Source organism: Haliotis rufescens, unplaced genomic scaffold (assembly GCF_023055435.1).
Source record: "Haliotis rufescens isolate VD_foot unplaced genomic scaffold, xgHalRufe1.0.p SCAF_1, whole genome shotgun sequence".
NCBI lineage: Eukaryota > Metazoa > Mollusca > Gastropoda > Lepetellida > Haliotidae > Haliotis > Haliotis rufescens.
In genome coordinates, this window is record NW_025963779.1 from 54,130,382 (window position 1) to 54,146,461 (window position 16,080).

The 16,080-nt window shown below is 37.3% G+C and overlaps 1 protein-coding gene across 2 annotated transcripts in view; it reads left to right on the forward strand.

Annotated features, from left to right (window-relative positions):
- LOC124131566 (semaphorin-2A-like) overlaps positions 1-16,080 on the forward strand; it is a 154,836-nt gene that overhangs the window by 113,781 nt on the left and 24,975 nt on the right. For both annotated transcript variants that reach the window (XM_046494917.2, XM_046494916.2), the window contains exon 3: positions 1,158-1,260. In XM_046494917.2, the coding sequence (XP_046350873.1) occupies positions 1,158-1,260 (103 nt within the window). The remainder of the gene's footprint in view (positions 1-1,157; positions 1,261-16,080) is intronic.

The window sequence follows — 16,080 nt, forward strand, 5'->3', positions numbered from 1 at the left end:
TGGTTTATCCAATGAGGATTCAGTGGTCACAATGTGGTTTATCCAATAAAGATTCCAAGGTCACAATGTGGTTTATTCAATGAGGATTCAGTGGTCACAATGTGGTTTATCCAATAAAGATTCCAAGGTCACAATGTGGTTTATCCAATGAGGATTCAGTTGTCACAATGTGGTTTATCCAATAAAGATTCCAAGGTCACAATGTGGTTTATCCAATGAGGATTCAGTGGTCACAATGTGGTTTATCCAATAAAGATTCCAAGGTCACAATGTGGTTTATCCAATGAGGATTCAGTGGTCACAATGTGGTTTATCCAATAAAGATTCCAAGGTCACAATGTGGTTTATCCAATGAGGATTCAGTGGTCACAATGTGGTTTATCCAATAAAGATTCCAAGGTCACAATGTGGTTTATCCAATGAGGATTCAGTGGTCACAATGTGGTTTATCCAATAAAGATTCCAAGGTCACAATGTGGTTTATCCAATGAGGATTCAGTGGTCACAATGTCGTTTATCCATAGCGGATCCAAATAATACATTTTTTAGATGTGAATTAATGTGTTTCTCAAAAAGGTTTTGACTATAATATCATAAGAGCTTGTGACTAGAGGTGACATGCCTTTAATAAAGTTGAAAGCAAGCACAAAATTGAAACCTTTCAATCCAAAACTATACCAATCCAAGTCGAAGCATATGGATTAACCACTTTCAGGATTAACAAATCATTAGGACTTAGTAATGTATATATACTGCTCTACTTTTAATTGGGATGTTTCTGTCTCTCTATGATACACAATAATCATTCTCATAATATGTCAAGTGTATGTTTAAATACAATGTGATTATCCCTGTCAGAAGTTGAGAAGTATATATATATATATTTCCAACTGTCCAAAAGTGTCCCAAAGTTTCCTCACTTTTAGGGACCAGACAGAAAGCATTTCAGAGCATATGGGACATAATTGCATCAACCGTAATGTTGATCCCATTCAGTGTCTTTGTTTGGCTCCATTGCATCAATGTTTTGAAAACTCCTTTGTTCTCAGTCAGAAACCTTTATCCTTGAATCATCTGAAGACATGAATCTCTTTCCTGTAGATATCTTTAAAGGCTGTTATTTTGTTTTCTTATGAGAATATGTCTTGTGTTTCCAGATCTGGACGTCAGCTCTTTTCATGATGGGAAAAGCACGGTACCACGATACTATCGATACATCATGGTGGATACTTTGTCCCAGAGCCTGCTTGTTGGAGCCATGTGAGTACAAACACCATTTTCATGAAAACTGTTTAAATATTCAATAAGTTTGTCTTGCACCATGTGAATACAAACACTGTTTTTATGAAAAAGTTATTAAATATATAAACAGTTATCTTGGCGCCATGTGGGTACAAACACTATTTTCATGAAAACTGTGTGAATATTCAATAAGTTTGTCTTGCTCCATGTGAATACAAACACTGTTTTTATGAAAACGTTATTAAATATATAAACAGTTATCTTGGCGCCATCTGGGTACAAACACTATTTTAATGAAAACTGTTTAAATATTCAAAAAGTTCATCTTGGTGCGATGTGGATACAAACACTATTTTCATGAAAACTAAATATACTGAATAACCCTTATCTTGGACCCATGCGATTACAAACTCTACTTTGAAACTAAATAAGCTGAATAAGCTATTACTTACAGTTGATCAGTCACGTGTGCGTTAAGGCAATAACTATATTGGAGATGACACAAAATGTTAGCGATATATCTTCAATCTTTTACGTAACTGCATTGGGAAGTCTAGTAGATTGCATTTGCAATGGATATATGTGCCTAATGAACAGGAATGTATAGATATTTTGTGTGTCTTGAGATAAAGGCAGTATTTTTCTATCAGTGTATGCCCAGTTTGACCAAAATCAATATCCAAAGTTTTCCCAATGGTAAAGTGTACTTTGTGCAACATGTAGAATGGCAGCACTGTCTGAGAGACAAATATATTGATCTACAGTGTAAAAGGAACACATTGAAAATATACAGCACAAGAGCTGCAAACACGGAAGTAGGGCTCAATATCCTTGTTTTGTCAATGGTCTGTATGGATTTCTCTCAGGGAGGGTTGGAATCCATGGCAGAATAATCTCCACTACCTCATGCTGATTGTAACAGCTATCTAAGATGTGCATCAGATTGGCGATGACTGGATGAGCATTTGAAGAGTTAGATCCAGAGAGTACCAGCTCCCTGTATGTCCTTGTAGCCTGCTGGTGCTCGCACTGTCAACCACTGGTTTGTGTGGTCCAAGTTGATTATTAAGATGCTACATGTTAGCAGCTGTAATATTGCTGACTAAGGTGAAAAAAGCATGCATTATTGCACACAATCTGAGCATGTTTTTTGACAATATTTGTTAACATTTGGAAGATTCATCACTAAGCATTAAAGGATCTGTGGTAAAACATACATCACAAGTACAATGAATGTTTCTTTACTATTACCGTATTCGACGTAATAAGCCGCTCTAATAAGCGCCCACGGAGATATTTGCTAATATATTGGCTAGTGAACAATCCCATTCCGATTGATCAATGTACACAAGACTTATTTATTCGTGTATAATATGTGTGTTATATGCATCCTTAATTATGGGAAATTAAATTCTGGAAAAATATATCTGTTGTATTAACATTTCAGGCTGTCAGCATAAACCACAAAATTTAAGATCTTTCAACTCTGTTGTTTTTCACCAAAATAATATTTTAAAAAGAGCCCCCTATTTCTAATTTGAGAGCGCCCTTGGTGCTTATTATGTTGAATAAGGTAATAATAATAATAATACAGTCAATTCATCCGTGGGGATTCTGGGTCAGAATTGGTTTCCAATGCCCATGCTGGTTATAAGCAGCAACCAATTGGATCTGATGCTTGGACTTTGGGGACTTGGTTGATCATGTGTCCTCATACCTGAAGGCTTGGATCATTGTTCACAATATCGATCACTGGATTGTCTGATCAGACTCATTTATTTACAGGCCACCGTCATATAGCTGGAATATTACTGAGTGCAGTGTTAAACAACAAACAAACAAACAGTTCTATGATTTGTCAGAATATGGTTAATGACACAAAAGGCAGGATGTCATTGCAAAGATAAGCTCAATCACAGGAAATATTTCAAGAATAAGTATTAAAGCTATTTTTTAATAAAATACTGGCGATAGTAAGGATAACTTTCCTGTACTACATTCCTATACCCTTAACAATACCATATTCACTTAGTTCCAAATGCTTCAATTTTACATTCGTCAAAGTCAATTCACAAGGAGAGTTCTCTCCATCATGAATTTAATTCCTCCATATTCCACAATTTATTCAATATCGAATGTACCTTTTTTTCAACAAATGTCAAATTTCTAGACATGTTATGGTTTTTAAGTTCCTTAAATTTGCACATGAAAGTTTTCTCATATAAATATTCATGTTTCTGACTTGGTTATTCTCATGTATAATGGAATTTCTTAACCATTTGAAAATTTGTTTTATATCCTAACAAATCCTATATATTTATTTTCAAATCCGTGTCAACCATCAAAATCATTTTGGAAACCGTATGTGAAGTCCATCAAGTCGCTCTCTACTGGTTTTTCAACTTCTTGCGAGAACCTGTTGAAAAATACAGTTACCCTCTGGAGGATACCACAACATTATCCACTTGTTTCTATTTTGAATCAATAACTGAAATTTAAAGACAAGCAGATCCTATCAGAGTCACCAACAAGTCCTGTCCTGGAAAGCCCAGGATTTCCTCCCACATCAAGCTGATGTGGCGTAATGTAACTGACATATTATTCAAAGTTGATCAATGTTGATCGTGGTGACGGTGTTCGGCAGCTTGACTCCTGAGAGTTTCTAGGGCTTCCGTCTTGCCTCACATTGAAGCACATGTAAAACATGTGCTCCTGGTTCCTTGCATGGGACTGTTCGAAAAATGCATCTGTTCACCACCCGGCAGTAAATGGGTACCTGGTAGAATGAGATGGTTATGACACATTCTAATGCTTCACAGGCTGCATGGGTTGTATACTTGCCAGAGAGCTGAAAATGAAAACAAGTGCACACTGAATCCTTTGACCTGGGTAATAATGTAGGATGCTTTAGGGTGTGGATTGGGTTCATTATAGATATGCACAGTATTCTTACTCCAGACAAACCAATATGAGCATCTTATGTTCCATAGGATATGTAAAATTTAGTTTGAACATTAGTTCGTCAGTATTCTGTCACTTCCATTATGCTTGCACAGTGTTTCTAGTCATATGTTTGAGATCCAATTATGAATACTGTTCAGGATTTAACATTTTCATCCGAGGCTGTTTGAAGACAATCACAATTTTATCAAGATCACTTTGTCCAAAAACAGATTTTGTGTGTGTTTTGAATATGAACTATTTATCATATTTTCTGTCAATGCATTTGTATTGATAATGGAGAATGTGTCTCAGAAGTATGAAAAAAATGCAGAATTTTGAAATGAAGTAGAGAACTCATTTTCGAGCAGCAATCAAAGTCTTCATCTTTCATCACCGGCCTGTTGAGTGGTGGTGTGTCGCTCACCTTCAGCAGTTCAGGGGATGGAGGAGCACTTCATCTGTGACCTGATAGGGCTGTATGTCATCAATATATCTGATAGCATGCTGCAGCAACCATGCAGGAAGGCTGCTGGGTTATACAAGCAAGACTGATCTCTTTACAATGGCGACAGACATATTACAATAATGACGGAACCAGATGCCAAGGTTCAGCTGCCGATGAAAACTTGTAGAATTTTCCAGAATGGAGTTGAAATTCTAGTGTTTTGTAAATGATTGCTTGAAGAAAGCCAGATTCCTGTTGCAGATGTAGTATTATATAACAGAAGTCCTGCCCTTTGCAGACGTCTCTGACTGATGCATGCTTTGTGGTCATGGTGTCATGCTATGTTATATAAATCAGAGTCGGTGTACCTTTTTCCTTGAAATTAGGAATGTGTGGCTCTTTCAGAGTAATGTGTGTGTGTTTGTTTGTTATTTGGTTCCACACTCAACAATATTCCAGATATATGCCAGAGTGCTGTCTACATAATCAAGTCTGGACACGGCAATCCTGTGGTTAATATTATGAACAACAATATCAACCAGGTCAGCATCCCTCAAGCTTCTTATCATCATGAGGACCTATTGTAACCTGGAATCCCCAGGGGGCCAGTGTGCAGTATTGTCCCCAGCCACACCTGTAACCTCAAATTAGCCTCTTGATAATACAATCTATAATCTAGATTTGGCTGATCCAACCATAATTTATTGTGTATGATGTACACTTTTTATTCCCCAAAATACATCTGCATGTGTAATTGCTACAGCCAGGTTATTTTTTTCACGAACTTATTTCCCCATAACCTGTACCCTAAAATGGTGGGTGCATATTATATGCAAGAATTTATTGAACACATTATTGCACATCCTCTAATATCCAGGGTATTATATTTCTATTCTTTAAAGATAAATACCCTGGACCCATTTGCTGCCTTGCCTTCATTTTCTGTAGGGGGCACGGGTGGCCCAGTCGTCTAAGGCAGTTGGCTGTGCAGAGTTGCGTCCGCTGGGGATGCCAGAAACCTATGATTGTGGGTTTGAATCCCGGTTCCCCCCGATTATGTTTCTAGGTTTGTCAGCACTATACCCGTGCTCATTTCAACGAAGTGGTAAACGTCTGACACCTGCATCACTTCGGGCTTTCCTCCCACATTAAGCTGACACACCATGATATAACTGGAATACTGTTAAAAGCGGCGTTAAACCCAACTCACTCACTCACTCATTTTCTGTATGAACATCATGAGCTAAAAGCAAGAGAAATTCTGTGCTGAGGTAGAGACATGAGTGATACAGATGTTGATGTCATTTCCCAAACGAAGCAGTGGTGAAAAATTCCAGGGCAGTTATCATAAATGATTGGAGATATAATACCCTAGGTAATCCAGGATGATTACATTGAGGACGGGAATGTTGGTTCAAACAGCAGACAGCAAAATTACAGTACATCTCGATGAATGACACTGATATGGTTGTGGTATAACCAACCGGTATATGATCCAATTTCTCACTCACTAAATCTCAGGAGATGTGGGCTAGTGATTAATGTGTTTGCTTTGGATACAGGAGTTCCGGGTTCAATTCCCTCCAGGATAAATCATGTCACTCTCATTCTTTGCTGACCAGTTCCATTCGGCTGGAAATTGCTGCCGATCCCGAACCTACTTCCCATCCCCAACTCTGTTAATCACACGTGGGATGTTAGGAAGTTCTCTCATGTCCTTGCAGGTTAGTGATAACAAGAGGCCACTATTTAATTAGTCCCATTCAAGCCTTGCACATGGCACTACTTGGTAGTTCAATACACTTGAAAGACCTTTTTAAGCAACTTGCTGTGTTTTCAAACATGAAAGACAATTCGGAAACACTGAACCACCCAACAGCTGAGTGGATACTGCATACAGGGTTCTCCCATATTACCATGACAGTCAATTTTCTAATGTGACTCTTATCTCTAAAATATACCAATTAGTCTCAGTTTGTATGTCAGATTACTTTCAATCATCTTAAAAAATATCCCTCATAGCATGAAAAGTGCTGTCTGGGGTACAAGAGTATCTGAAACCTAGCATTTTTTGCACTGATTTTCTATTAGTGTGTGCTTGAGCGGCACCTGCATATACAGAACGGGTTAGACCACCTCACAGTCAGGGGTAATTGAACAGAACCAAACCTGACTTTTTGTGCCCAAAACAAGCTAATCTGTGCCTGTTGTGCTAGATCAGTCAAAGGTGATGTTGCCACCATGCTGGGAAAGGAAGAGTTTCAAAGAACTTTGCTCATGATGCCTGTTTAACAAATACTCAAGCTGTAAAAGTCATCAGTATCAAGCTCGATTTGTGATGGTTTGGTGTTTGTTCACATGCTTTATACACAACGTTGGGGAGGAAAAGTTTCAGATATTTGGATAATTTTGCTACTAGTCTGCAGGCTGTGAGCTCTGAGTGTGTCAAAGAATCCTGACATTAATGTGTGAAAAGGATTTCAGATATCTGAGATGATGTGTGAAGTATTTACTAAATAATTCACAGGCATGCCTTGATACTACAGTGTATGCAAGGTACTGAGATGTTTGATTGCTTTAATAAATCACGGCAGAGGAAAACATGGCAGTATCGAAGACTGTTCCTGGTCCGTAGGTTTGTGAGTTTGTGAATTCATTCAAATTCTGAAAACCTGTCTGTTTCACAAGCAGTCTCAGATCTGTGACAATGTATGTTAGTGTGATAGTGTGGAGGTTAGGACAGTCTTAGCGCTAATATAGCTTCAGAAAACTCTGGTTTCATGTAATCCTGTAAATGTCTAGTAACCGCATCGATTTGGGCTTTGATCCAACATTAAGCTGACACACCATGATATAACTGGAATTCTGTTCACAGGAACATAAACCAAACTCACTCACTCATGTATTTTTCATTCTTTACTTCTGTTTTCATCCTAGGCCCTATTCCAGAGGGTGATCATAGCACTAAGGTGATCAATCTACCATACCTTAACATAGAATTAGGGCAGTTGTAGCACTGAGGTCACTTTCTGAAACAGGGGCCCTGTCGACTGTTGTCAGTGAAAGGTATGTGTAAGTGACATGACCTGCTGTTTAATTGTCAATGGTTAACTACATATAGTCTTGATAGAACTGAAGGCATTCAGCCGTGGTGATGGTGTAATCCACTGTCGACAAGATGTTAAATCTTGTTTGTGCTCACCAAAATTGACAATCTTTTACGATTGTAATGTGATCTTAAAGATCTTTACGAAGGCTAACCCCTTTGGAATTATATATATTACCCAAGTGGGATCATGTACACTGATACTGTGACACTTGTTGGAAACCTTGCCTGCAAGGAAATTCATGGGATTTGTAATACTACCCAAATTAAACACTAAACTAATTTGAAAAAAAAGAGTTTTTGTCAGGAGAGGATTAGATTGGATGGAAGAGACTAGGAGGGATTTTCTCATACAAGTTTCATGTGACATATCTCTTGAACTGGTGAGGATTTGATAATACGAGATTTTATCTGACGTCTCCCGATATGACAAAGATTTGACAATCTGAGAGTCGTGTAACTTGCAAATTATGAGTCATGGTAACCTTTAAGAAATCAGTTAATCCATCAATGCTGCTCTTAAAGACTTTATTTTTGTATTTATTTGGAAACACGATTATTTGTAACAATATTAAGTATCTTATAGAAATCAGATGTAGATATATCGGTATTTGTGAAGTAAACAAACTGAAAGTAGCAATGTTCAACAACAAAATTCCCAAAGTTGACCGTAACATGTTTGTAAGGAGGACGTAACTCAATTAATGATTTTCTGTATCAAATCTTGGGGGGGGGGATTTTTGTGTATTCAAGATTGCTGCATAACTTGTAACCATTATTTTGTTCTTTTCTGCACTTTTCTTGTTGAAATTTCATATTCATAAAATCATATTTAGGTTATAGTTACTTTTTCAAACAACTTTGAAGTGTTGATAAAAAGGCCTGTGTCTTTTGAACTTACTAAATGTTTAATACATATTGTTCATTCAAATAGAACTTGCTCATGTAATATCTGTGCATGAGAAATTTATAAATATTTTCTAATGTCAGCTTCGTTGTTATGATTGCCTTGTACCAGGTTGCATTGTTATCAGTTACAAGATAATACAATTATCAGCATGAGCTTTTTGGTATTTCTTTAAGATTTATCATTGATACACATCACAACAGCTTGGTTATGCTGAAATTAGTTTGGTTTAGATAAACTATTCATGTGAAACTAATATCTTTTATGATGTATTTTAAGAAGAAAATAGAACTATGAAAAATTAATCAACAGCCATTTTGAAAAAGAGACATAGTTCATCTAGAACTATCTAGACCAGGGATTACCAATATTCCTCCAGAACTATCAACATCAGCATCTGGGAATTGTTTGGTCCTGGCCTTTTGTTGCATTAATTATGCCAGTGATCGTGTGATAGATGTCTCATCAACATGACAAATTAGTGACATTAGAATGTTGTTCATGACACACATACCATATTAATCAGCCAATTAAAGGGAGACAATTATTGATGAATAAAATCGCTTATCATTTGTAGATGACCCACAAACATAGATCTGACTTTTTGCTCCTATTTTCCTCTTTTTTTGAAGTACAGATTCCTGTATTACTCAATGACATGTGAACTGGGAATGCCGGTTACAAGGGGTCCCAGTAACCTGTGCCTGTAGGAAGTTACTCAATGGATTGGGTGGTCAGCCTCGGTGACCTGGTTGATCAGCCTCGGTGACTTGGGTGGTCAGCCTCGGTGACTTGGTTGGTCAGCCTCGGTGACCTGGTTGGTCAGCCTCGGTGACCTGGTTGGTCAGCCTCGGTGACCTGGTTGCTTGTGTGTGACTTGCTTTATTGCCATTGCTCATGATATCAACAATAATTGGTCCAGACTAAATTATTCATAGGATGCCATCCTATAGCTAGAATATTGTTGAGTGTGGCATTAAACGAGAAACAGTGTGGCAGTAAACTGTAAATAACAGAGAGGTTAAGTTTGAGCGCATGTCTTTCATTCAGGGCCATTTTGTTGTCCCATCTAACATTATGACAGGCTTTTAGTTTATTAGTTATTGTTACACTTCAATTGTGTTAAAAACAAACTACAAAAGGAATACAAATGTTACAAAAGAAAGAAAGTAGTTGTCTGTAAACTTGGCGGTGACATAGTCAAATCTATCAGAGAAATAGTCGAATCTGTAAGAGGAATAAGTAAACAAATCTATCAGATAAATAAATAGCCAAATCTATCAGAGAAATAAATAGCCAAATATATCAGAGAAATAAATAGCCAAATATATCAGAGAAATAAATAGCCAAATCTGTCAGGGAAAGTAGTGTCAAAACCTTTCGGTCAGATGTAAAGAGAACTAATCCTGAAGAGAGATGATGAAGTGATAGTGCCACTTAGCAGAAACAATCACTCCCCTTTACAATACACTGACATCATCAAATAACGGATGACGTCATCACACAATGAAGGATGTCTTGAGATGCCATGAGAAGGTAGGAATTAGGTTGGAAGAATTTAGAAATTAACTCCCTAAATAATTAGTGTCCTACATTATTTTATGAATAGTATATCTGTTTGTCAGGTCAAAAGAATGAGGTCATCTTTTCAGGGGAGGCACAATATATTTGTTTCAAACAAACTCATCTTTCAGGCTTGACCTTAAGGCTTTAATCACACTTTTCATGTCCGTAGCATTTGTTTATTTGTGTGTTTGTTCATGATCAAGCTTCCAAGCAATTATAGAAGCAGGAACAAAGATCATGCTATATCATTGATGATTTACTATCATACTTTGTGCCATGGCATCCGTGAAGAAAATTATGCAAAGTTGAAATGGAGACACACTGTCTACAATAAAACTTAACACATCAGACCTGCCTTTTGATGTGTTCAAAATGTAGTCTCATGTTTTCTTATGATGGCATCGTTGAAAGAAGATGCTGTGAAACTGCATAATGGATGAAGTCAAAAATGGTTCGCTAGTCGCCCATGATAAAAAGATCATATCCAATAACAATTTCTAATGATACCAGCAATGGATGTCGGCCAATGAGAACCACTCGCTGGCCAGAAGGACCAACCAAAGGGCTAGGTTGTGGGAACCAAACCAAATTTACAAGCGTTAAGCCGAAGAAGCTGCTCTCAAAGATGTGGCAACATAGGAATACATGTTCCAGAAATGACGCCTTTGATGACTGAAAGGAGATATCTGTCGCCAAGACATAGTTTTTGCCTGAGAAACAAACGACTAGTCGCAATAATCCATCAGACGTTTGAATAGATTATGCTTTAAAAACTGTTGCATTTATAAACTGTCAGGACTGAGAAATATGAAAACATTTAGGTTTCACCATGAAAATTGTATCCAATCTTTGTACACCATCTCTGAGGTGTTAGTAGGCAAGGGAAATTCAGCAAGAATGGTTTGCGGTAACAGTTCAATATTGAAAAAAGTATGTCGGAGTCATAATAGTTCCTATCTCCACAGAACATGTTGTGATATGGTGTTGGAGGCCATGATGGAATTCAGAATGGATGGTATGCCATTTAATGACAGGAAACAAAAACTGACAGCACTAAAGTTTGTGCATGCATCGTAATGCCTTGTCTCAGGGAAACATCTTGTGCTTTGGTAACAGAAGAGGAGTAATGATCTCTCATTCACACCAAAATGCATCTGTTTGTTTCGATCCACCAACCATAAGTGTGTGTACATTATATACATAATATAGATGATCTGAAAATGTACTTGCATAATCTATGATCCCAAATCATATCTCTTTCAGAAATAAAAAGAATTTGCGCACATGGCCATATACCAAAATTGTTACATTTAAGCAATTGGCATGATTGGATTCAAAATAATAAATCATTTAGTTTTTGTTGTTTATATCATCACTAGCCATGTCACTTTTGAATTTCCTCACACATTAAGCTGATACACAGTGATATATCCTTGAGATATTCTTCAAAGTGGTGTTTAACCAAACTCTCACACTGTGTTCAGAATAACAGGCTTATATTCCAGCACATGCATAAAATAGCATTAATTGAGATTTAACCAACAGATAGATTTTGAAATATGGAAATACAGAAGACTACAGTTATAACGCACTTGAGGGGACCACTAATTTTAGTTCATAATAACCGTAGTTCGTTATAAGCATACATACAGCATATATACAGCATATACCATATAAATGGTCGGGACTAAAAATAAATTCGTTATATCTGTCAGTTTGTTATTAGCGTGTTCATTATAAACGTAGTTTACTATTTGACAATTTTTGTAATACATTGTCCCTTTCTTCCAAAGATACGGGGCGGTCGGGTAGCCTAGTGGTTAAAGCGTCGCTCATGACGCCGAAGACCAGGGTTCGATTTCCGTCATGGGTACAATGTGTGAAGCCCATTTCTGGTGTCCCCCACCATGATATTGCTGGAATATTGCCAAATGCGGCATAAAATGATACTTACTCACTTTTCCAAGGATTCAGGTTTCAAACTAAATGCTTCATGTATATTTTGAGTAAATACCAATTTTGTTTATTGGTATAATTGGTTCCTTTGGCTGAATTTGGTAATTGAAAGTAACGATCTCTTCCACCAAAAGCACCACTGATGTTTCTTATCTTTAGGTATTAGCAGGATTTATTAGTGTGTTTGATTTGGGGTTACAATGAACTGTGTTGGAAGCACTGATAGATAGAGGTATTGACCATGAAATTGTTTCCTACAAGGTGTTGAGAAAAACAGAAGCAAGAGAGATGTTATCTTGGTATGAAAAGGTGTTTTGATTCAGGCGCAGATCAAAGACCTGAATGCCATTATCCTCAGTGTTTAGTCTACACGCTAGGTGAAGCATCAAAATAAAAGATCAGAGAATATCAATAAATTACGTCAACAAATTCTTCATTCAAACACAGGCAAATGACAAAAATGTCTGTTTTTGAAGATGTTTGTTGAAGAGGACATGGTTTTCACACTGGAGTGGGTCATGGTGCATGATGTTCATTTGACCAGCATGTCATGGTCATCTCCGCCAGAGCTGGAGGTACTGAGGCATGGAAGCATCCCAGACATATTGTACCATCCTTCTGGAATGGAATCCAGACAGACCCCAGAAATATTCCTACGCATCAGTAAGCATGGCTGATGCTTTCAGGATAATGAGAAGATCAGTTTGTAATGACATAATTTGAAAAGTTGTCATTTTTAATGTCATGGTGTTGGAATTTCAAAAGGTTTTGAAGTTGATACCTTCAATCAGAGTCTTTGTACTCTGTCCATTGCAGCGTGAGTCTATATGAATCAAGATAGAATAACAAGCATTAATAGTCTTTGATGATGAGAATAACATGATGATTATTGGTGCGGATTTATTTTTGGCAAAACACCTCAAACTTCAAATTGGCTGTTTTGGGAACAGAAATTGATCAGTGTCAGTATTGAGATCAATATCTGTGTAGTGCAACTGTAGTTTTTGAAACCATAAAAGAAGAATAAAACACTTACAGTTACATATGTCCTTGCAATTCTTTATTCATCCATCATTGTTGATGTAATAAGATGAAAGGATTTATGCAGGAAATGCAATGAATCTGCAAGGATGCCCTCCTTCATCCTGAAGACCTTTAGATGAGTCACCTTTCACTGATTGAAACCATAGTTTCTCCATTGAAAACCATCATACTCCTAGAAACATTGTGATGCCTTGTCTGCTTCTTTCTTGCGCTGTGAAGAAAGTCTTAGATGTTACTGAAGAGACAACAGGTGGTCTATAGTATGAAGATTTAGGATATTTATGAAGGGAGGGGAAGAGTACTTCAGCTTCATAAATCAAGCAGAGAGTTTGAGTATTGGTTCCTCACCACTCAAAATAACAATAAGTTTTACTTTGGGGATTGATCAAGAGAGCAATATTTGAAATGTAGAAACTGTTAGTTTTGTCAGAATGTATTGATAGAAATCAGGAATAGTTATAAAGGAAAGCTTTTGTTTATCGTTACTTCCACTAAGAAGAGCAAAGTTATGAGTTTGACACTGTTATTATTTGTGGTGTTCAGTCAGTGTAAATGCCTTGATATAACTGGAATACTGTTCAAAGCAGCATTAAACCCAACTCGCCCACTCAGTCAGTGTAACTTCTATGAATTCCTGTGTTGAGAAAATTAAAATTTCTTTCCATTAAAGTCTTTTTTTCCCTTGTGCTAGACATGTAGACGATGAAATATTGTTTCTTCTTTCTCAATTTCACTCAATTAAGGCCTTTTCCTACTGCTGATGTGCATTGTCTAGATTTGCCTGTCTCAATCATCTATACTTTCTAAGAGAGCTGGAATAGGAACATTCAGATATTCCACAGTCATTTCAGGACTACAGTAAACCTTTTACTGCGATATATTGCGTGTTCCCTTATCTTTTGTCCATTAGTGTATGTAGGAATAATGACAGCAGACTTGTTCTCGAGAAGCAGCTTGTGTTGGAAGACATTCTAGTGTTTTGGGAAATAATGTCGGTCGTCTGTGTTGAAGCAGCTGTATGCGCCATTAATCCAAGAACATCAAGCTGTCATCATGCATTCTTGTAAGATTGCACACAAGGAGAACGTGTGACAAAACACAACATTCTCATAGAGTGGAATAAACATCATGGAATTTCTGACGATAATAAATCAGTCAGTTGTTTGTAAAAAAGTGTTTACATTAAAGTCAGCAGTTGTATTCCGTCTAAAATGAATCTGATATTCTGTATTTGAAAATCAATGTAGCCTTCTGGGTAAGTTCTAAATGTATTTTGTGAAAAAATCTAATGTTTCCCGTTTCAAATCAATGCCTCATTTTCAGCAGAAACATGGGTGTTATGAAGTCCATAATAAGTTGTAATACATGTTCCAAATGGAATCCACAAGTTTCCTCAATGTTTGAAATCGCCATTCTCTCACAATTGAGCAATGAGTTAAGCTGAAGACAGCAATGGATGAGCAAACAAAAGTCGTGATCAAAAACTGCTTCCTGTCAAGATTTACTGCTTCAAAGTTATTCTAGATAGTGTGGTGGAGAGGGAAGGCCTGTAGGAGTAACTTCACTGCCGAGACACTGTGGTACACATTCATCATTCTTTAAGCTTCTGTCTTCTGGCTGTTTAGTTCTTCACTTCCGTGCCATCATCTTAACTTCCTCCAAATGGAGCATGGCTTACAGAGAGGTTAAAATAGGAGTGCCAAAGTCAATACTTCTTGCACAGGATTGTGACAAACTAGCTGACTAATAGGCAAGAGGTTGTGTTTATTCACTGTTTCTTACTATGTTTGGAATTGAAGGCATGATTGCTGACTAACTGAATCTTTAGTTTCTTTGCCTCTAGCTGGATTTCAGCTGAATTTAGCGCGGCATGTTTATTGTGGAAGCTGTACAAAATGATGAAGCTAGGACTGTTGAAAACATTTTGTTTTTTAGTTTTAAAATATTCTGTAGTTGTCAAACATCTGCTTGAGACGGAGTGCCTGGTCCTTGATCAACACCAAAAGTACATCTGAAGGATTGATCTTTTTATGCATCTCAAGAAAGCCCTAACCTCCAGATTTTTTGCAAGCATAGATAATGTATTGGCCTTGTATATTATCTCCCTTTGCTTCTTCAAGCAGCAACAGTGAAATACCACAGTATGCTTCTATCTACTCGCCACATCTACCAGTTCATACAAATCATCAAAAACAAGCCATTTGTCACCTTTTGTTATGAGCAAGCTGTTCAGCCAAATCCAAACCATTTAGTCTGTAAGAAGTTATCAATTCCTGCATCACACGTGGAGTCTGGGTGAAACCTGATCTTTGTTGGTCTTGTGAGTTGGTCACATCAGGCTCGTGAATGTCAGGATAACTCACCCAAGTTTCACAAACTCACTGTCTTGATCTGTCAAGTAATTACCAAGACCTGTGCCAGCAACCAACCATCTCTCTCCTTTCATCCATTCCTGAATGTTTACATGTGCTGTCTCCACTGTGCAGTCGGAGGTAAAAACAGCCAGGGAAACAAACAATGGCAGACATGCCTGATGGAGGAGGAAAGGGGATCTCACCTCAACTGTTAGGATGTTTTTGAAGAGAATGGCAGGACAATGAGCTTACTGATGTCTTACCTATGTTCAAGGGATGTCCTGGGTGTATATTTGTTCTCTACTAGACGATAAGACATTCAGTGTTTCTGTGCATGTATCAGGGGTTTTGTGTTTGTGTGAGTGCATCTGAAGGATAGAACAAAAGGTCTTGTCAGTATATAATATGCAAACGGGGTATGATTGGACATACTGTATATTTATATTGATAATAATAATCATGTGTTTAAGTTATCACCAACCTTTATCTTCTTGATATTATCACAGCTAACAACTTG